This window comes from Heterodontus francisci, chromosome 17 (genome assembly GCF_036365525.1).
Source record: "Heterodontus francisci isolate sHetFra1 chromosome 17, sHetFra1.hap1, whole genome shotgun sequence".
NCBI lineage: Eukaryota > Metazoa > Chordata > Chondrichthyes > Heterodontiformes > Heterodontidae > Heterodontus > Heterodontus francisci.
Window position 1 is genome coordinate 6,196,863 of NC_090387.1, and position 21,592 is coordinate 6,218,454.

At 45.1% G+C, this 21,592-nt stretch overlaps 1 protein-coding gene across 1 annotated transcript; it reads left to right on the forward strand.

Moving 5' to 3' along the window:
• Positions 1–51: 51 nt before the first annotated feature.
• LOC137378700 (cytosolic iron-sulfur assembly component 2B-like) lies at positions 52–13,474 on the forward strand. Its single transcript, XM_068049048.1, has 5 exons — positions 52–227; positions 1,176–1,245; positions 8,712–8,837; positions 12,748–12,793; positions 13,189–13,474. The coding sequence occupies exons 1-5, from the start codon at positions 88–90 to the stop codon at positions 13,284–13,286; spliced, it is 480 nt and encodes a 159-aa protein (XP_067905149.1). The 5' UTR covers positions 52–87; the 3' UTR covers positions 13,287–13,474.
• The last annotated feature ends 8,118 nt before the right edge of the window (positions 13,475–21,592 follow it).

The window sequence follows — 21,592 nt, forward strand, 5'->3', positions numbered from 1 at the left end:
TGTGCTTCTCCTGCCCCGCCCCCTGTCCTTGTCCAATGGGAGTGTGCAACCCTTGACCCGGGACCGGAAGTGTGTGTGTGTGCTGCCATGGCGGCCTGGCCGCGGCTGGAGAACGCGAATCCGCTGATTTACGGTCGGAGCTCGGAGCGGCCGCTCACCGCCCGGGAGCAGGAGGAGGAGGACGTGGCGGATGAGATCGACGACCGGGAGATCTTCGATATCCGGCGGTGGAGAAATAAAACCCGGGAGGGTATTGAGGGAGGGGGTGACCCGGGGCTGGGTCAGGGAGGGGGTGATGGGGTGGGTGTCACGGGGGAGTTGAGGGAGGGGGTGACGGGGGAGTTGAGGGAGGGGGAGTTGAGGGAGGGGGTGACGGGGGAGTTGAGGGAGGGGGAGTTGAGGGAGGGGGTGACGGGGGAGTTGAGGGAGGGGGCGTTGAGGGAGGGGGTGATTGGGGGAGGGGGTGATGGGGGCGTTGAGGGAGGGGGCGTTGAGGGAGGGGGTGACGGGGGAGTTGAGGGAGGGGGTGATTGGGGGAGGGGGTGATTGGGGGAGGGGGTGACGGGGGCGTTGAGGGAGGGGGCATTGGGGGAGGGGGTGACGGGGGCGTTGAGGGAGGGGGTGATTGGGGGAGGGGGTGACGGGGGCGTTGAGGGAGGGGGCGTTGAGGGAGGGGGCGTTGAGGGAGGGGGTGACGGGGGAGGGGGTGACGGGGGTGTTGGGGGAGGGGGTGACGGGGGCGTTGAGGGAGGGGGTGATTGGGGGAGGGGGTGACGGGGGTGTTGGGGGAGGGGGTGATTGGGGGAGGGGGTTTGAGGGAGGGGGTGGAGTGGGGGTGATTGGGGGGGGGGTCGTTGCAGGACTGTCGGGTGGTTCACCAGCCTATGGGCTCTGGGAGGTGAATGGTGCGGCTACTGGGGCCTGTGTTTGTTCAATCTCCTACTCTTTGTGCTGGGAGGGTTAAACCAGGAATGTGTTTTGGGAAGGAGATTTCAATTGCATTGTTTTCAGTCCTTTAACATTTAAAATCAGTCCTCTCTCAGCCCCTTACACCGCAGACAGCGAGTTTAATAAATGGGTGAGGTTGCTGGCCTTTTCCAGACAGCACATCCCCTGTGTAAATGTTAGCACAGGCTGCTGTGGAAACTTTCCTTAACAGACGTACATCTGATCAGATCGATCAACGACCCAGAACATCCACTGAGTCTGGAGGAACTAAATGTTGTGGAACAGCTTCGAGTTAATGTAAGTGCGTTTTAATGGTCGAGATTATTTTAAAATATGATTACATTATGATTTCCAGTGTCAGGAGTAAATTATAAAGCTGGGTTCAAGCAACTAAACTGCACTGGAGAAAACCAGGAGGGGTGTGCCTGCCAACTTTCTAAAAGGATAAGCTGTGGTTCAGTTGGTTACAGACTCTTGCCTCTGAGTTAGAATGTCACGTGTTCAAGACCCACTCCACAGACTGTCAAAGCCAGATTGACCCTGCTAATGCAGGACTGAGGGAGTGCTGCGCTGTCTGAGTTCTATCTTTTGCATGAGACGTTAAACCAAGTCAAGGCCCTGTCTGTCCCCTCAGTTGGACATATCAGATATCTCGGCAGGGGAGTTCTAGAGCATAAGAAGTAGGAGCTGGAGTAGACCATTCGGCCCCTCGAGCCTGCTCCACTATTCAATACGATTATGGCTGATCTTATAACTCAACTCCACTTTTCTGCCCACTCCCCATTTCCCTTGATTCCGAGGGATCAAAAATCTATCAATTTCCGTCTTGAATATACTCGATGGTGGAGCATCCACAACCCTCTAGGTAGAAAATTCCAAAGACTCTCAACCCACGAGTGAAGAAATTTCTCCTCCTGTCAGTGCTAAATGATCGTCCCCTCATCCTGAAACTGTGCTCCCGTGTTCTAGATTCCTCAGCCGGGGGAAACAACCTCTGTGTCTATCCTGTCAAACCCCTCCAGAATCTTGTAAGTTTCAATTAGATCATCTCTCATTTTTCTAAACTCCAGACAGTAAATTAAATTCCAGAGAATTTACTCAGCCTCTCATCATAGGACAACCTTCTCATCGCAGGAACCAATCTAGTGAACCTTCACTGCACCGCCTCCAAAGCAAGTATATGCTTCCTTGGATATGGAGACCACAACTGTGCACTGTACTCCAGCTGTGGTCTCACCAAAACCCTATACAATTATGGCAAGACTCCTTTATTCTTGTACTCCAGTCCCCTTGCAATAAAGGCCAACATGCCATTTTGCTTCCTAATTGCTTGCTGTACCTGCATGTTAACTTTCCTTGTATGAGTATACGCATGTGTCTCTGAACAATGAACATTTAAAATTTTCACACATTTTAAAAACTATCCTGCTTTTCTATTCTTATTGCTAAAGTGAATAACCTCACACTTCTCCAGATTGTACTCTATCTGCCATCTTGTTTCCTACTCACTTAACCTGTCTATATCTCTTTGCAACCTCTTTGTGTCTATCTCACAGCTTACATTCCCAACTAACTTTGTATCGTGTGCAAACTTCTCCCTGGTGTCCTGGACAATATTTATCCCTCAACCAACATTACTAAAAACAGAAAATCTGGTTATTATCATATTGCTGTGAGGGCCAGATGGTGTGAAGGTGAGTGTGGCAGGTAAAGTGACCGAGCAGACAGCAGTGGAGGAGTCCTAGCCTCTACAATTGTCAAACAGGTTTGAGGTGCTTGCAATCTGTGTGGACGAAAGCAAGGTTTGCAGGTTGGATGAGCAGACGGGCCGTGGCACCATGGTACAGGAAGCTTTTCAAGCGGGTGAGGCAAAAAGGAATGTAGTGGTAGTTGGGGACAGTATAGTGAGGGGGATTGACACTGTTCTTTGCAGCAAAGAACGAGAGTCCAGAAGGCTGTGTTGCCTGCCCAGTGCCAGGATTTGGAACATCTGCTCAGGGCTGGAGAGAAACTTACAGTGGGAGGGGGAGGATCCAGTCGTTGCGGTCCATGTATATACTAACAACATAGGCAGGACAAGGAAAGAGGTTCTGCATCGTCAGTATGAGGAGCTAGGCACCAAAATAAGAAGCAGACCTCAAAGGTAATAGTTTCTGGATTATCACCTGAGCCATGTGCAAATTGGCATAGGGCAAATAAGATCAGAGAAATGAATGCGTGGCTCAAAAACTGGTTGGCTTCCAGTTCGTGGGGCAGTGGCACGGGTACTGGGGAAAGTGGTGGCTGTAACGTTGGGACAATCTTCACCTGAACTGTGCTGGGACCAGTGTTCTATTGAGCTCCTTAACTAGGGAAGTGGAGAGGGTTTTAAACTAAATAATGGGGGTAAGGGATCAAATTTAGGAAGATGTAATAAATCAGAAGAGTAGAGACAAGGCAAGAGAGAAAGGTATTAATATGGGAAATGATAAACCATGATAGGAAGGGGAAGAGGGTACAAATCTAAGAGTAAATCAGATAAGGCTAGAGGTTACAAAAACAATAAAAGGACAAAACTAAAGGTTCTGTATATGAATGCACGTAGCATTCGAAACAAAACAGATGAACTAAAAGCGCAAATAGAAATAAATAAGTATGATCTAATGGCCATTACAGAGACTTGGCTTCAGGATGACAGATATTGAAGGGTACAGGACATATAGGAAGGACAGGAAGCTAGGAAAAGGTGGAGGGGTTGGCTCTGTTAATTAATGGTATTTGCACAATAGAGAGGGATGACCTGAGTTTTTTAAAATTTGTTCATGGAATGTGGACATCTCTGGCTAGGCCAGCATTTATTGCCCGTCCCTAATTGCCCTTGACCTGCGTGGCTTGCTGGGCCATTGCAGAGGGCATTTAAGAGTCAACCACATTGCTGTGGGTCTGGAGTCACATGTAGTCCAGACCAGGTGAGGATGGCTGATTTCCTTCCCTAAAGGACGATAGTGAACCAGATGGGTTTTTACAACAATCTACAGTGGTTTCATGGTCACCATTACATATGAACATACGAATTAGGAGCAGGTGTAGGCCACTCGCACCTTCGAGCTTGCACCGCCATTCAGTAAGTTCATGGCTGAACTGATTACTCCACATTTCCACCTACCCCCTTGCTTATCAAGAATCTAGCTACCTCTGCCTTAAAAATATTCAAAGACTCTGCTTCCATCGCCTTTTGAGGAAGAGAATTCCAAAGACTCGCGACCCTCTGAGAGAAAGCATTTCTCCTCATCTCTGTCTTAAATGGGTGACCCCTTATTTTTAAACAGTGACCCCTAGTTCTGGATTCTCCCACAAGGGGAAACATTTTTTCCACAGTCACCCTGTCAGGATCTCTCAGGATCTTATATGTTTCAATCAAGTCACCTCTTACTCTTTTCTAAATTCCAGCTTTTAATTCCAGATTTATTAATTGAATTCAGATTTCACCATCTGCTGTCGTGTGATTTAAACCCATGTCCTCAGCATTAGGGCCTCTGGATTACTAGTCCAGTGACAATGCCACTATGCCACCACCTCAGGAAGCCAGAATATAGAAGTGGTTTGGGTCATCATGAGAAATGATAAAGGCAAGAAGTCACTTATGGGGGTGGTGTACAGGCCCCCTATGTTACCACATGGTAGGATGGATATAAAGTGTCATGCAGGCACCCATCTGTCAAGAATGAGGCATATTAATTTCACCACATGGACATTAAATTTCAAATTGTTGCTGGGAAGAAGAGAAGGCCTGTTTCAAGGGGTTGCCAGGCTCCTGGCTGGAAAGACATTTTTGCATATTAACAGACAGTGTTTGTAGCCAAAGGACTATTCCCTGACACACACAATACACCGAACCAAGACATGGTTAGACCTGTTGGTCACATGACTAACCTGCTTGGCAACCTGGGGTTTTCTGAATTGTACAGTAGTTTGAACTGAGAGTCTGCAGAATGCTGTTTGCTCCTGGATTGAAAAGACCTCTCCTGGCTGGCTCGCCACAGCCTCTCTTGTCCGCTCCCATCTGTTTCTCCAAAACCCACTGAAGACACATGAACCCCAAGAGAGAAAGGTGTTCTACAGTGAACAAGGTTTAAGAAGAATACTGGGCCCCACGAAAAGCAAGAGCTACCTACAATCAAGGACTCTACGATGAGCTCTAAGACCCGTGACCCAAACTCTTCAGATATTGCCTCAAACGTTTCCACTTTATTTCTTCTCTTTTCTGTCTCTATTTGCATGTGTGTTTCGCATAAGCATGCTAGCGTGGGCAAATTAGAGTTTAAGTTTAATAAATTTCAATCTTCTTTTAAGCCTAAGAAAACCTGTTGTGTTCTGGTTTCTTTGCCTTCTAATTAGCAGGATTCAACAAGGGGGGGCTAAAAACACTGTTTAAAATTAAACCCTGTTACAGTAAGACCAGGTGAAGGCAGAAAGAGAACCCAAGACCTCTTTCTCACCTGGTTGTAACAGAAAGAAAGAAATAATGGGAGCTTGTCAGAAAGGTATGACAATAATCATGGGGCATTTTAATCTACATATAGACTGGAAAAAATTAGATGGGCAAAGGCAGCCTAGATGAGGTGTTCATAGAATGTTTTCGGGATAGTTGCTTAGAATAGCACGTTCTGGAGCCAACCAGAGAGCAGGCTATACTAGACCTGGTATTGTGCAATGAGATAGGATTAATTAATGACCTCATAGTGAAGACGCCCCTAGGCATCAGCGATCAGGATATGATTGAATTTTGTGTTCAGTTTGAGGGAGCGAAGAGTGGGTCTAAGACTAGTATTCTAAACTTAAATAAGGGCAATTATGAGGCATGAAAGCCGAGCTAGCTAAAGTGAACTGGCAGATTAGCTTAAGGGGTAGGTCAAAAGAGATGCAATGGCAGACATTTAAGGGGATATTTCAGAATACACAGAATAGATACATTCCAATGAGAGAGAAAAATTTCAAGGGCAGGACCTACCATCCGTGGTTAATGAATAAAGTTAAATCTAGTATCAAAATTGAAGAAAAAGCATATAATTGCACAAAGATGGGTGGCAGGTCAGAAGATTGGACAGAATATAAAAAACAGCAAAGAATGACTAAAAGATTTCATAAGGAGGGACAAATTAGAGTATGAGAGAAAACCGGCTAGAAATATAAAAACATAGTAAGAGTTCACATACATATTTAAAAAAGAAAAGTGAACAATGTGAGCATTGGTCCTATAGAAAGGGCAATTAATAATGGAAAGTATGGAAATGGCAGATGAATTGAGTAGGTGTATTGCATCAGTCTTCTCTATAGAGGATATAAGTAACACCCCAGAAAAAGCTGTAAATCAGGAAATGGAAGGGTGGGTGGGGGGGGGCAGTGGGGGATCTCAAACTTACAATCACCAGGGATGCAATACTGAACAAGTTGTTGGAGCTGCGGATTGACAAGTCCCCGCGTCCTGATGGACTTCATCCTAGGGTCTTAAAAGAAGTGGCTAGTTGATGCGTTGGTTTTAATTTTCCAAAATTCCCTAGATTCAGGAAAGGTTCCATTTGATTGGAAAATAGCAAACATAACTCCTTTATTCAAAAAAGGAGGGAGACAGAAAGCAGGAAACTACAGGCCAGTTCGCTTAACATCTGTCTTAGGGAAAATATTAGATGCTATTGTTAAAGATGTTATAGCAGGGCATTTAGAAAAATTGAAGGTAATCAGGCAGAGTCAACTTGATTTTGTGAAAGGGAAATCATGTTTAACCAATTTATTGGAGTTCTTTAAAGAAGTAATGTGCTGTGAGTAAAGGGAAACTGGTGGATGTACTGTACTTAGATTTCTAGAAGGCATTTGATAAGGTGTCACATCAAAGCTTATTGCAGGAAATAAAAGCTCACGGTGTAGCAGGTAACATTGACATGAATAGAAGATTGACAAGCTAACAGGATGCAGAGAGTAGGCATAAATGGGTCATTTTCTGGTTGACGATGTAATGAGTGGTGTGCCACAGGGATCAGTGCTGGGGCCTCAACATTTTACAATTTATATGAATGACATAGATGGAGGGAAAGAAGGTATGGTTGCTAAATTTGCTGATGACACAAAGATAGTTGTTGTAAGTTGTGAAGAGGACATACGGGCGCTACAAAGGGATATCGATAGGTTAAGTGAGTGGGCAAAGATCTGGCAAATGGAGTATAATGTGGGAAAATGTAAAATTGTCCATTCTGGCAGGAAGAATAAAGAAGCATATTATCTAAATGGTGAGAGATTGCAGAGCTCTATGATGCAGAGGGATCTGGGTGTCCTAGTGCATGAATCACAAAAGGTTATAATGCAGGTACAGTAAGTAATTGGGAAAGCTAATAGAATGTTATTGTTTATCACAAAGTAAATTGAATACAAAAGTAGGGAGGTTATGCTTCAGTGAGATAGGGCATTGGTGAGACCGCATCTGGAGTACTGTGTACAGTACTAGTCTCCTTATTTAAGGAAGGATGTAAATGCATTGGAAGCAGTTCAGAGAAGGTTTACGACACTAATACCTGGAATGGGTGGGTTATCTTATGAGGAAATGTTGGACAGGCTAGGCTTGTATCCGCTGGAGTTTAGAAGAGTAAGAGGTGACTTGATTGAAACATATAAGATTCTGAGGGGTCTTGACAGGGTGGATGTGGAAAGGATGTTTCACCTTGTGGGAGAATCTAGAACTAGTGTCACCCTTTAAAAATAAGGGGTCGTCCATTTAAGACAAATGAGAAATCTTTTCTCTGAAGGTCGTGAGTCTTTGGAACTCTTCCTCAAAAGGCGGTGGAAGCAGTCTTTGAATATTTTTAAGGTAGAGGTCGATAGATTCTTGATAAGCAAGGGGGTGGGATGATATCGGGGGTAGGTGGGAATGTGGCGTTGAGGTTACAATCCAGTCGGCCATGATCTTGTTGAATGACGGAGCAGGCTCGAGGGGTTGAGTGGCCTACTCCTGCTCCTAATTCGTATGTTCATATGCCATTTGTGGGACCTTGGTTCTGCAGAAATAAGCTGCTGCATTTCCTACATTCCAACAGTGACTACACTTCAAAAAGTACTTCATTGACTGTAAAGAGCTTTGGATTTACAAATACTGAGAGGTGTAGATAAGGTCGATATAAACAAGTAATTGAAATTGATGAATTTGTACTTGTCCTGGGTGACTGAAATACCAAGTATAAATGGCCCTGTCGGTGCATAAATTGACTTTGATGTATATCTTCCACAACCCTAATTTTTCTGTACATTTAATGAGGGGAAATCTGGGTGTAATGGAGCTGTAGTCAGAAGCTCTGACATCACTGCAGTGTTCTAACCAGGAGAGACCCTAAACTCTGCTGTGCGTAACCTAACTCGCACCAAGTCCTATTCAGCTGTTGCTCTCTGTGCGAGCTGACCTACATTAATGCCCAGTCTGGCACCACATTGACTTTAAACATTCTCATTCTCGATTTCAAATCCCTTCATGACCCTCCCTCCCTCGCTCTCTCTTTCTCTCTCCCCTCCTCCAACGCTCCTCTAATTCTGGCCTCTTGTGCATCCCCGATTTTAATCACTCCACCATTGTCGGCCGTGCCTTCAACTGCCTTGGATCCAAGCTCTGGAATCCCCTCCCTAACCTCTTCACTTCACTTTCTTCCATGAAGATTCTCAGTGGGCTTGGCCTTTGAAAGGATGGTGAGCAGCCAGGATTCCAAGACAGTTGTACTCAACTTCATTTCCTTGTCTGTGCCCAGGTGACTGATGAAGAGAACAGCGTATCGGTGGCCTTCACTCCCACAATCCCTCACTGCAGTATGGCCACACTGATTGGCTTATCGATTAAAGTCAAGTTACTGCGATCGCTGCCTGCATGCTTCAAGGTGAGAGTTAATTACCGGGTAATCTGGGAGCGGTGCTAGTTAGAGGAATCTGGGAACGTGTGCTAGTTATCTGGTAATCTGGGAGCGTGTGCTGGTTACCTGGTAATCTGGGAGATATTTTTAATCGTTCGTGGAATGTGGGTGTCGCTGGCTAGGCCAGCATTTATTGCCCATCCCTAATTTCCCTTCAGAAGGTGGTGGTGAGCTGCCTTCTTGAACAGCTGAAGTCCGTAGGGGGTAGGTACACCAGCATTGTTGTTCGGAAGGGAGTTCCAGGATTTTGACTCAGTGACAGTGAAGGAATGGTGATATAGTTCCAAGTCAGGATGGTGTGTGGCTTGGAGGGAAACCTGCAGGTGGTGGTGTTCCCATGCGTCTGCTACCCTTGTCCTTCCAGGTGGTAGAGGTCGCGGGTTTGGAAGGTGCCGAAGGAGCCTTGGTGAGTAGCTGCAATGCATCTTGTAGATGGTACACACTGCTGCCACTGTGCATCAGTGGTGAAGGGAGTGAATGTTTAAGGTGTTGGATGGGGTGCCAGTCAAGCAGGCTGCTTTGTCCTGTATGATGTTGAGCTTCTTGAGTGTTGTTGGAGCTGCACCTGTCCAGGCAAGTGGCGAATATTCCATCACACTCCTGACTTGTGCCTTGTGGATGAAGGATAGGCTTTGGGGAGGCGGGAGGTGAGTTACTCGCCACAGAATTCCCAGCCTCTGATCTCTTTTAGCCACTGGCTGGTCCAGTTCAATTTCTGGTCAATGGTAAGTCCCAGCATGTTGATAGTGGGGGATCCAGCAATTGTAATGCCATTGAATGTCAAGGGGAGATGGTCATTGCTGGCCCCTTGTGTGGCGCTAATGTTACTTGCTACTTATCAGCCCAAGCCTGGATACTGTCCAGGTCTTGCTGCATATGGACATGGGCTGCTTCAGTATCTGAGGAGTCGGGAATGGTGCTGAACATTGTTCAATCATCAGCGAACATCCCCACAACTGACCTTATGATGGAAGGAAAGTCATTGATGAAGCAGCTGAAGATGTTTGGACCTAGGACACTACCCTGAGGAACACCTGCAGTGATGTCCTGGAACTGAGATGATTGACCTCCAACAACTACAACCATCTTCCTCTGTGCTAGGTATGACTCCAACCAGCGGAGAGTTTCTCCCCAATTCCCAATGACTCCAGTTTTGCTAGGGCTTCTTGATGCCATACTTGGTCAAATGCTGTCTTGATGTCAAGGGATGTCACTCTCACCTCACCTCTTGAGTTCAGCTCTTTTGTTCATGTTTGGACCAAGACTGTAATGCAGTCAGAAGCTGAGTGGCCCTGTCGGAACCCAAACTGAGCATCACTGAGCAGGTTATTGCTAAGCAAGTGCTGCTTGATGGCACTGTTGATGACCCCCTTCCATCACTTTGCTGATGATTGGGAGTAGACTGATAGGGTGGTAATTGGCCGGGTCGGATTTGTCCTGCTTTTTGTGTACAGGCCATACCTGGGCAATTTTCCACATTGCCAGGTAGATGCCCATGTTGTAGCTGTACTGGAACAGCTTGGCTAGGGGCGCGGCAAGTTCTGGAGCACAAGTCTTCAGTACTATTGCCGGAATATTGTCAGGGCCCATAGCCTTTGCAGTATCCAGTGCTTTCAGTCATTTCTTGATTCTACATGGAGTGAATCGAATTGGCTGAAGTCTGGCATCTGTGATGCCTGGGACCTCAGGAGGAGGCCGAGATGGATCATCCACTCGGCACTTCTGACCTACGTTCGATGCAGATGCTTCAGCCTTGTCTTTTACACTGATGTGCTGGGCTCCCCCATCATTGAGGATGGGGATATTTTTGGAGCCTCCTCCTCCTGTTAGTTGTTTAATTGTCTGCCACCATTCATGACTGGATGTGGCAGGACTGCTTAGCCCTGTCTATTGCATGGTGCTGTGTGCGCCAGTTACCTGGTAATTACGTAGAGTTACATAGAATACACAGCACTGAAACGGAGCCCTCAGCCGAACCAGTGCATGTCAGTATTTGTGCTCCACACGAGTCTCCTGCTATCATTCCACATAACTCGTTATCAGTATAAACCTCTGCTTCTTTCTCCTTCATGTGCTTATCTAGCTTCCCCTTAAATACATTGATACGATTCACTTCAACTACTCCCTGTGGTCGCAAGTTCCACATTCACATCACACTCGGTAACCAAGTTTATTTTAAATTACCCATTTAATGTCTTGGTGACTTTTATATTGATGGCCTCTAGTTTTGCCATTCCCCAGTGGAAACAGTGTCTCTGTTTCACACCTTTTTAAAAAAAAAAAAAAATTCTGCTAAGTGTTGATGTTCAGAGAGACTTGGAGGTACTCGTACAAGGAACGCACAAAGTTAACATGCAGGTGCAGCAGGCTATTAGGAAGGCAAATGGCATGTTGGCCATTACTGCAAGGGGATTGGAGTACAGGAATAAAGAAGTCTTACTAAAATTGTACAGGGCGTTGGAGAGACCGCACCTGGAATACTGTGTGCAGTTTTGGTCTCCACATTTAATAAAGGATATACTTGCACTAGAGGCAGTGCAGCGAAGATTTACTAAATTGGTCCCTGGAATGAGGGGGTTGTCCTATGATGAGAGGCTGAGTAAATTAGGACTCCATTCCCTGGAGTTTAGCAGAATGAGAGGTGATCTAATTGAGACAAACAAGATTCTGAAAGGGCTGGATAGGGTAGAAGCTGAGAGATTGTTCCCACTGGTCAGGGAATCTAGAACACAGGGATACAGTCTCAGGACTGAGATGAGGAGAAATTACTTCACTCAAAGGGTTGTGAATCTTTGGAATTCTCTACCCCAGAGGGTTGTGGATGCTCCATCGTTGAATACATTTAAGGCTGGGATAGATTGATTTTTGGTCTCTTAGGAAATCAAGGGATATGGGGAGCGGGCAGGAAAGTGGAATTGAAGCCCAAGATCATCCATGATCGCATTGAATGGCGGAGCAGGCTCGATGGGTCATATGGGCTACTTCTGCTCCTATTTCTTGTGTTCTTGTGTCACCCCTCAGCCTTTTCTTCAAGAGAAAAGAGACCCAGCCTGTTCATCCTCTTCCGATAGATATACCCACGCATTTTGAGATATCATCCTTGTAAATCTTTTTAACACATTCAGTATCCATAGTTTTATATAATTTGGCGACCAGAACTGTACACAGAAATCTGTGTGTTTTAGCTACCTGGTAGTTTGTATGTACGTTAATTTCCTGGTAATCTCTGCTTGTGTTAGTTAGCTGGTAGTCTGAGTGTCTGCTAATTACCTGGTAACTGTTACGTCTCTAAGTTACCTAGCACTGTGTGCGTGTGACCTGATACTGTCAGGGTAAATATACAAGAAGGGAGCTGCCCGAGTGACTGGGGATCTGAATGGCTGCTATAGAAATGCATCAGGAAATCAATGAAGTCCCAGGTTCGATCTCTGATCTGAGGTGACGAATTTGAGATTGGGCAGGAGAGTGGGGCTGATTAAATAGTTCTTTCAAAGAGCCCTCACCGGCACAATGGGCTGAATGGCCTTTTGTGCTGTATTAATTCTTTGATTCTATGATGGGGGAGGGGATGTATATATTTCACACAACCTCCCTCTGATCAGAACACTGTTTCAGTGACCACAGGAAATACATTCCCGTCAGCCTCCTGCCTTGCACTTTGAGAGTTTGCATGGGTTTTAATTCCTGATATAAAAACAGACGTTCTGATGAAAGGTCATAGAGCTGAAAATGTAACTCTGTTTCTGTCTGCACAGATGTTGCCGGACCTGCTGAGTATTTCCAGCACTTACTGTTGTTATTTCAGATTTCCAGCATCTGCAGTATTTTGCTTTTATTTTAGGTTTTAATTTCTAATGTTGAACTGTTCTTCCTGCAGGTGGATGTCCACATAACTCCAGGAACCCACGCCTCTGAACATGCAGGTAAGCAAAGGGCTAGTGTGTGTGTGTGGCTAATAATGGATCAACCTGTGTAAACTGTGACAGTTGAGACCACACTGCCTTTACACGTGTCATGCAAGTGCGCGAGGGGGTGGTGGTGGAGTAACCAAAGGTCTGGAATTCTCTAGTGTCTCTCTCACCCAGATTCCTTTAGGTGAACTCCTTGCTTAGGATAAACCAGAATTTTAATCCAGAATCTCAATTTTGGGCGAGCATCGTTGGGGGGGGGTGATGGGGGAGGGTGTTGGTGTGTGGGGGTGGGGTGAGTGCCTGGTGGAGGCGGGGTGAGCGTTTGGGGATGGGCTGATGAAGGGTCTGGGGAGTGGGGCAAGTGTGGAGTTCAGACTGTCGTCCTCAATAAAATCTCCTTTTCCCAGTGAACAAGCAGCTGGCAGATAAGGAGCGAGTGGCAGCAGCCCTGGAGAACACGCACCTACTGGAGGTTGTTAATCAGTGTCTATCGGCGAGGTTGTGAGCAGAGAATGGTATGGGACCTGCCTGAACAACGACACAGGGCGGTGATAGACGGTTACAACAGTTCCAATCCCTGTGTGTACATCTGAGGGTCTCTTCCTGTTTTGGGCAGTAGGGATGATCCCTATGTATCTGTGAGATCCCTACACATGATACAACTCCAAAAACGGGCTTTCCGCAAGTAACGTCTGTAAGTGAATCCGTGGAATGTGTCAATGTGTAGATGGAGAATGATTTGTGTATTTTGATCTGTGTATTTTGATTTATGTATCTATGTATCTAGTGGTCTCTTCAGACTACTAGAAAAGATTGGATGTCCACCAAAGATACTAAGTATCATCACCTCATTCCATGACAATATGAAAGGCACAATTCAGCATAGCGGTGCCTCATCAGACCCCTTTCCTATCCTGAGTGGCCTGAAACAGGGCTGTGTTCTCGCACCTACACTGTTTGGGATCTTCTTCTCACTGCTGCTCTCACATGCGTTCAAGTCTTCAGAAGAAGGAAGTTTCCTCCACACAAGATCAGGTGGCAGGTTGTTCAACCTTGCCCATCTAAGAGCGAAGACCAAAGTACGGAAAGTCCTCATCAGGGAACTCCTCTTTGCTGACGATGCTGCTTTAACATCTCACACTGAAGAGTGTCTGCAGAGTCTCATCCACAGGTTTGCGGCTGCCTGCAATGAATTTGGCCTAACCATCAGCCTCAAGAAAACGAACATCATGGGGCAGGACGTCAGAAATGCTCCATCCATCAATATTGGCAACCACGCTCTGGAAGTGGTTCAAGAGTTCACCTACCTAGGCTCAACTATCACCAGTAACCTGTCTCTAGATGCAGAAATCAGCAAGCGCATGGGAAAGGCTTCCACTGCTATGTCCAGACTGGCCAAGCGAGTGTGGGAAAATGGCGCACTGACACACTCGGACTTTTGTGTTCCGTATCAAGCCTGTGTCCTCAATACCTTGCTCTATGGCAGCGAGACCTGGACAACGTATGTCAACCAAGAGCGACGTCTCAATTCATTCCATCTTCGCTGCCTCCGGAGAATCCTTGGCATCAGGTGGCAGGACCGTATCTCCAACACAGAAGTCCTCGAGGCGGCCATCATCCCCAGCTTATACGCACTACTGAGTCAGCGGCGCTTGAGATGGCTTGGCCATGTGAGCCGCATGGGAGATGGCAGGATCCCCAAAGACACATTGTACAGCGAGCTCGCCACTGGTATCAGACCCACCGGCCGTCCATGCAGTCCTGTGACATTGATCACAAGTCGTGGGAGACAGTTGCCAGCATTCGCCAGAGCTGGCGGGCAGCCATAAAGGAGGGGCTAAAGTGTGGCGAGTCGAAGAGACTTAGCAGTTGCCAGGCAAAAAGACAGAAGCGCAAGGGGAGAGCCAACTGTGTAACATCCCCGACAAACAAATTTCTCTGCAGCACCTGTGGAAGAGTCTGTCACTCTAGAATTGGCCTTTATAGCCACTCCAGGCGCTGCTCCACAAACCACTGACCACCTCCAGGCGCTTACCCATTGACTCTCGAGATAAGGAGGCCAAAGAGAATTTATTTAATAAGCAAATGCTCTCTTGCTTCTCAATTCTTCGGGTGTTTTTCTCCTTGTTTTTGCCCGTCTGCTGGTCAGTTGATGGGGGCAGAGGGGGGCTATTTTTTTCTCGTGGGTGGGGGCATTCTGTAAGCTCCAGGGGGAGGGATAGTGAGTGTAAAAGATCCTATCCTGATGACCCGGCCTCTGTATCAGCACTTGCCTGCAGCGAGGTGACTGTGATCAGGGAGTGTGGGGTGGTTTGGGGTGCTGTAAGTACAAACCCTCGTCCCAAAATTCCTTAGCACGTATATCCACACTCTCTCACTCATGCATGCACAGTTACGCTCACTGCACATGTTCCCTCACACACACTTGCACTCATTCACTTCCTGACATGCACTCGTGTACACCCACCCCCTCTCACTCACACGTTCACACTTCACTTACGCATGCACACCATTGCGCTCTCACAAGCACACCCTCACCGCCTCACACGTGGCCCCCTTACACCCACTCACTTGTACAATCTTTGCATCAGGCTGTGATATGTGACAAGTGACATTGTAAAAGTTTGCCTGTAAATAATTTTGAGTGAGCTATGGATCATTCCAACAAAACAGTTTACAAACTTCTGCCTGTTTACGGTTTTCTGCTGCTGTTTTGACAGAGTTACAGTCATTACAGGAATCTAACATCCCACTCCTGCCTCTCGTGTCATTTTACTATTTTGTTTTAAGAAGAACTCCTCCACAATCCAAAGCTCACCACAGCAAAAATAAAACGATTGATTCGGCTAAGCAGTAGATAATTTAATGAAGTTATGATGTGCAGGGTTGTTGGATGGAGTGAGAAGTTTTCTTTCTGCAGTTTTCCTGTGAAGTTGGGTGCTGTACGGAATGGTCCATTCCCACTAGATGGTGCCACCTGGGAACTGCAGTCAGTATTGCTGCTGTGATTGGGATGTCCAGTGTGTAAAACTGTGTGTTACTCACTCCTGTGAGTGAATGTGTGAAACCAGACTCAATAAAAGCTTAGATGGGCTGATTACGCTGCACTTGCTCCTGGTTCCTGTTGTGCTCTGGCCAGCTTTCCCTCCCATATCTGTTTCATTGATGTTTATTTTTTATTTTTTATTTTATTTATTTAGAGATAACAGCACTGAAACAGGCCCTTCGGCCCACCGAGTCTGTGCCGACCAACACCCACCCATTTATACTAATCCTACATTAATCCCATATTCCCTACCACATCCCCACCATTCTCCTACCAACTACCTACACTAGGGGCAATTTACAATGGCCAATTTACCTAACAACCTGCAAGTCTTTGGCTGTGGGAGGAAACTGGAGCACCCGGCGGAAACCCATGCAAACAGGGAGAACTTGCAAACTCCACACATGCAGTACCCAGAACTGAACCTGGGTCGCTGGAGCTGTGAGGCTGTGGTGCTAACCACTGCACCACTGTGCTCACTCTGGTTGCTGAGTCTCCTGTTCTCCAGATTTATTGTTCTCTGGGAAAAGAGGGAATCCTTAACGTCTAACCAAGTTCTCCACTTACATAACTAGTAACTTAGGGGAGGGTTCAGTTGCATGAAAAAACAGGAAGTTAAAGGAGAAGGTAGGAGTGCAGGTTAGTGGTGAGGCTGATTTGTTACCAAACTGCAAGTAGTACACTGGTTAAACTAGAAGAGAGAAATAATAAACAGGCAAATAAAGCATCAGTGCTGAGGGACAGGTTAGGGGGTATAGCCCAAATAAGAGTTCTATATACAAATGCACAGAGTGTAAGAAATAAACTAGATGAGCTGCAGGCGCAAATTCAAATGGAAGATTATGATGTGGTGGCCATTGCAGAGACTTGGCTGCAGGATGGTCGGGACTGGCAACTAAATATACCTGGTTATAAAGTTTACAGGAGGGACAGGGAAAATGGCAGAGGGGGTGGAGTAGCCTCACTGATTCGAAATAATATCACCTCATTGGTGAGGGAGGATATAATGAGGGGAAAGCATCCAGTGGAGACCTTATGGGTGGAACTGAGGAACAGAAAAGGATCTAAAACTGTAATAGGTGTTGTGTATAGACCCCCTGGTAGCAGTTCTGAGGTGTTAGATTGTATAAATGCACAAATTAGGCAAGTGTGTAACAAAGGCAGAGTAGTATTAATGGGGGATTTTAACTTACACAAAGATTGGGAGAGGCAGACTAGCACCTGTCAGAAAAGTAGTGAATTTCTGCAATGTGTGCAGGATAGTTTCCAACAGCAATATGTCCAAGATCTAACAAGGGGACAGGCAATATTAGATTTAGTTATGAGTAATGAGCCAAATTTAATTAGTAGCCGAACTGTGCGTGAACATTTATCAAATAGTGATCACAACATGATCGAATTCAAGGTAGCGTTTGAAAGTGAAAAGCACGAATCAGCGACTAGAATTTTAGACTTGGGTAAGGCTGACTTTACTGGGATGAGACAGAGACTGTCCACGGTAAACTGGGTAGATCTGTTAATGGGTCAAACGACTGAAGAACAGTGGAGAATATTTAAAGAAACATTTAATAAAATGCAGAGCGAGTATAAACCCGAGAGGAAAAAGCTCCACTTCACAGAAAATACAGCCATGGGCAACTAAAGAGATTAGGGATAGCATAAAACAAAAAGGGCTTACAAAAATGCAAAACACAGCACAGATCTGGCCGAATGGGATCGATACAAAGACCAGCAAAGGGTTACAAAGCAGCTTATAAGAGCTACTGAAAGAGATTATGAAAGGAAACTTGCAAGGGACATCAAAATCAATAAGAAATTTTATAGTTACATAAAGGGGAAATGGGTGGTCAAGAGTAATGTAGGCCCATTAAAAGCTGAAAATGGAGATATTGTCATTGATAATGGGGAAATGGCAGACATGTTGAACAATTACTTTGCCTCAGTATTTACTGTTGAAAAGGAGGATAACTTGCCAGAAGTCCTGAAAAACTTAATAGCCGATAGAGGACAGGGACTTAATACAATTAACGTAAGTAAAACATCAGTAACAAGGAAATTAATGAAACTAAAGAGTGAGAAATCCCAAGGACCTGACGGTTTCCATCCGAGGCTGTTAAAGGAAGTAGGGGAGCACATTGTAGATGCCCTAATCATAGTCTTTCAGAGTTCCCTAGATTCAGGAGCGGTCCCTCTGGATTGGAAAGTTGCACATGTCACTCCACTTTTTAAGAAGGGTGAAAGGGGAACTAAGGAAATTACAGACCAGTTAGCCTGACATCTGTGGTGGGGAAGTTGCTGGAGCCTATAATCAAGGATAGGGTGACTGAACACCTAGAAAAATTTCAGTAAATCGGGGACAGTCAGCATGGATTCATGACGGGAAGGTCATGCCTGACAAATCTCATTGAATTTTTGAAGAGGTGACTAAGGTAGTGGACAGGGGAATGTCTATGGATGTTATTTATATGGACTTCCAGAAGGTATTTGATAAAGTCACATAAGAGACTGTTAGCTAAGGTAGAAGCCCATGGAGTTGAGGGCAAATTATTGACATGGTTAGGAAGTTGGTTGAGTGGTAGGCGACAGAGAGTGGGGATAATGGGTAAGTATTCCGATTGGCAGGATGTAACTAGTGATGTCCCGCAGGGGCATTGATGTTGGGGCCTCAATTATTCACATTATTCATTAACGACTTGGATGATGGCACAGTAAGTCATATATCCAAATTTGCTGATGATACAAAGTTAGGCGGCATTGTAGACAGTCTAGATGATAGCATAAAATTGCAAAGAGATATTGACAGGTGAGTGCGCAAAACTTTGGCAGATGGATTTCAATGTGGGCAAGTGTGAGATTATCCATTTTGGACCAAAAAAGGATAGAGCAGGGTACTTTCTAAATGGGAAGAGGTTAAGTACAGTGGATGTCCAAAGAGACTTGGGGGTTCAGGTGCATAGATCTTTAAAATGCCACAAGCAAGTGCAGAAAATAATCAAAAAGGCTAATGGAATGCTAGCCTTTCTATCTAGAGGATTGGAGTATAAAGACACAGAGGTTATGCTGCAGCTGTACAAAACCCTGGTTAGACCCCACTTGGAGTACTGTGAGCAGTTCTGGGCACCACACCTTAGGAAGGATATATTGGCCTTGGAGGGAGTGCAACGTCGGTTTACAAGAATGATACCTGGACTACAGCGGTTAAGTTACGAGGAGAGATTACACAAATTAGGCCTGTTTTCGCTAGAATTTAGAAGGTTAAGGGGTGATCTGATCGAAGTCTTCAAGATATTCACAGGAAAAGACAGGCTAGATAAAGATAAACTATTTCCACTGGTTGGAGATTCTAAAACTAGGGGGCATAGTCTAAAAATTAGGACCAGACCGTTCAGGAGAGATGTTAGGAAGCACTTCTTCACGCAAAGGGTGGTAGAGGTTTGGAACTCTCTCCCACAAACAGCAGTTGAAGCTAGAACAGTTGTTAATTTTAAATCTGAGATAGATAGATTTTGTTAAAGATAATAAGGGATATGGGCCAAAGGCAGGTATATGGAGTTAGGCCACGGATCAGCCATGATTTCATTGAATGGCAGGACAGGCTCGAGGGGCTGAATGGCCTACTCCTGTTCCTATATTAAGTCATCTCCCCACACCTATGCTTCAGGCAAGTGGTTCCCAAATTCTCAAACTTTACTGGTTGAAGGACCCATTTGGAAATGGATCAGTAATCACTGATTTTCTTCCCTCCCCACATCTATATTATATATAATACTCATGGAAGTACTGCATGTAATTGTTTTAATTCTTTTAAGGAAAATTATAGATATCAGAGAGATAGGAAGAGGCTCTTTAGCCGAACAGCAAACACTGCACAACATAAAAGAGGGGGAGAAATACCTGTACACTTTGTTCCAGAAGGCAGTCACATGTCTTAGAACAGGGTCACCCGTTTTGCTGAGCAGTGAGGGACAGACGGATATGATCATGAATGAGGCAGGATTTAATTATCTAAATCCCCAAAGAAAGTTTCAGATATTTGACTGTCTGTCTGTGGTGCCAATTTTACCTCCGACAATGGAACTTTTTTAGCCATTGCTTAGGTTACTCCACATGAAGGAAAAATTCCTGGAACTTTTCCTTGTAACTGTTCTGTCTCTTTAACTTCACTTAGTTTCTCTGTGACTACGGGAGAATCAGTTCTCTAAGGTTCTCATATGTGGCTTCCGTCTTTAATGCCCGTATCTAATGATCAAAATTAATTTGCTTTACCCTCATTCTATATCAGGCTGCCCTGCCAGTCTCCGAGGTTATAGAGTCATAGAGTCGTACAGCATAGAAACAGGCCCTTCGGCCCACCGCTTTCCGAAACTCTGTCTGTAAGCTTCAGGGACTAACTCATACGCAGTGAAAATAGCCATTTTTGCCATCTCATAATCTGCAGAAGCCTCCTCAGAAAGCATGGTATAAACTTCATGAGCTCTGCCCATCAAACTGCTTTGCATAATCAGTGTCCAGCTTTCCCTTGGCTATATCATTTGTTTGACTATCTTTTCAAAATAAATGAAAAATGCCTCTACGTCCCTTTCCTCAAACTTGAGGAGAGCTTGTATAAATTTAAAAAGCTTTTCGCTGGGTCCTGGACTGTAGTCAGATTCTTCCTGACCAGAATCTCCACTGGTGTCAAGGCCACTCTTGTCTTAGTTCCATCTCTTTTAATTTGAATTCCTTTCCTTCTCTTTCTTTTTCTCTCCAAATTGCTCTATCTTTTTCCCTTTCCCCTTTTTCAAATTCAAGTTTTTTTCATTGTCAGTTCTTTTTCAGCCTCTAGTTTTTTTTCAATTCTTTTTCCTGTTCAAGGTTTTTCATTTGTAACTGAATTTTAGCTAATTCAACTGCATCACCCTGCGGTTTGCTTTCTTCTAATTTCAAATGTTGGGCTATTATGTCAATTATCCCTGCTTTCTTAGCGTCTGGTTTTAACTCTTAACCCCAGTTTTGTTGCCAAAGCTATTTTAACCTTGGGTAAGATTCTCAAGTCACTGGAGGATGCATTCTCCTTCTCCAGAAAAGTTTCAGCAACTGCTACAGGCATTCCGGTGGTGTAAACTTTACCCTGTTACACAAGAAACCTGGTTCTTTTATTTTCCTTGTTAATTATTATTACTCCACTTAAAAGTTATCGGCATTGGGTTTAATCCCGACAAGAGCCCCCAATTAATATGTTACGACCGAGATAGGAGGAGTGCACTGTTAACTCGGTCCCACCTCTCCACAGGTCACAGCATATCAATAAAATTTCTCCTGAAACCGAAAGTCAATTAGATACTCTTTGTTCCCCGGAATAAAGCCCACCAACCAGGTTTTTTTAATAAACAAAATTATCTATTTATTATAAAAATCAAGTCTTAACCAATTGTGAAGTAAACATATACATGAATCGAAATATTAAAGCCCTGTATTTTTATATATATCTCCTAGCCTTGGCGCACATGCATCCAGAAACTGGTTAACTGGGGGAAAAAGTTTTTTTTTAACAGCTGTTTCAAAGGAATAAAAAAAAAACTTTGACTGCAGTGATCTGGAAGAGAGTTCTTTGGTTTGGCGAGGTGTCCCAAAGTTAAATAATTGGCTGCCACTCGGAATTTTTCCAGGCAGGTTTGAAGAACAGTCTGTTTGGGTAGGCATTCAAGGAAATTCAACTGAAGAAGGCTTCACATAGGTCTTCCATCAGGTGTTTAGCAACAGGTATCAGTTCTCACACACATTTG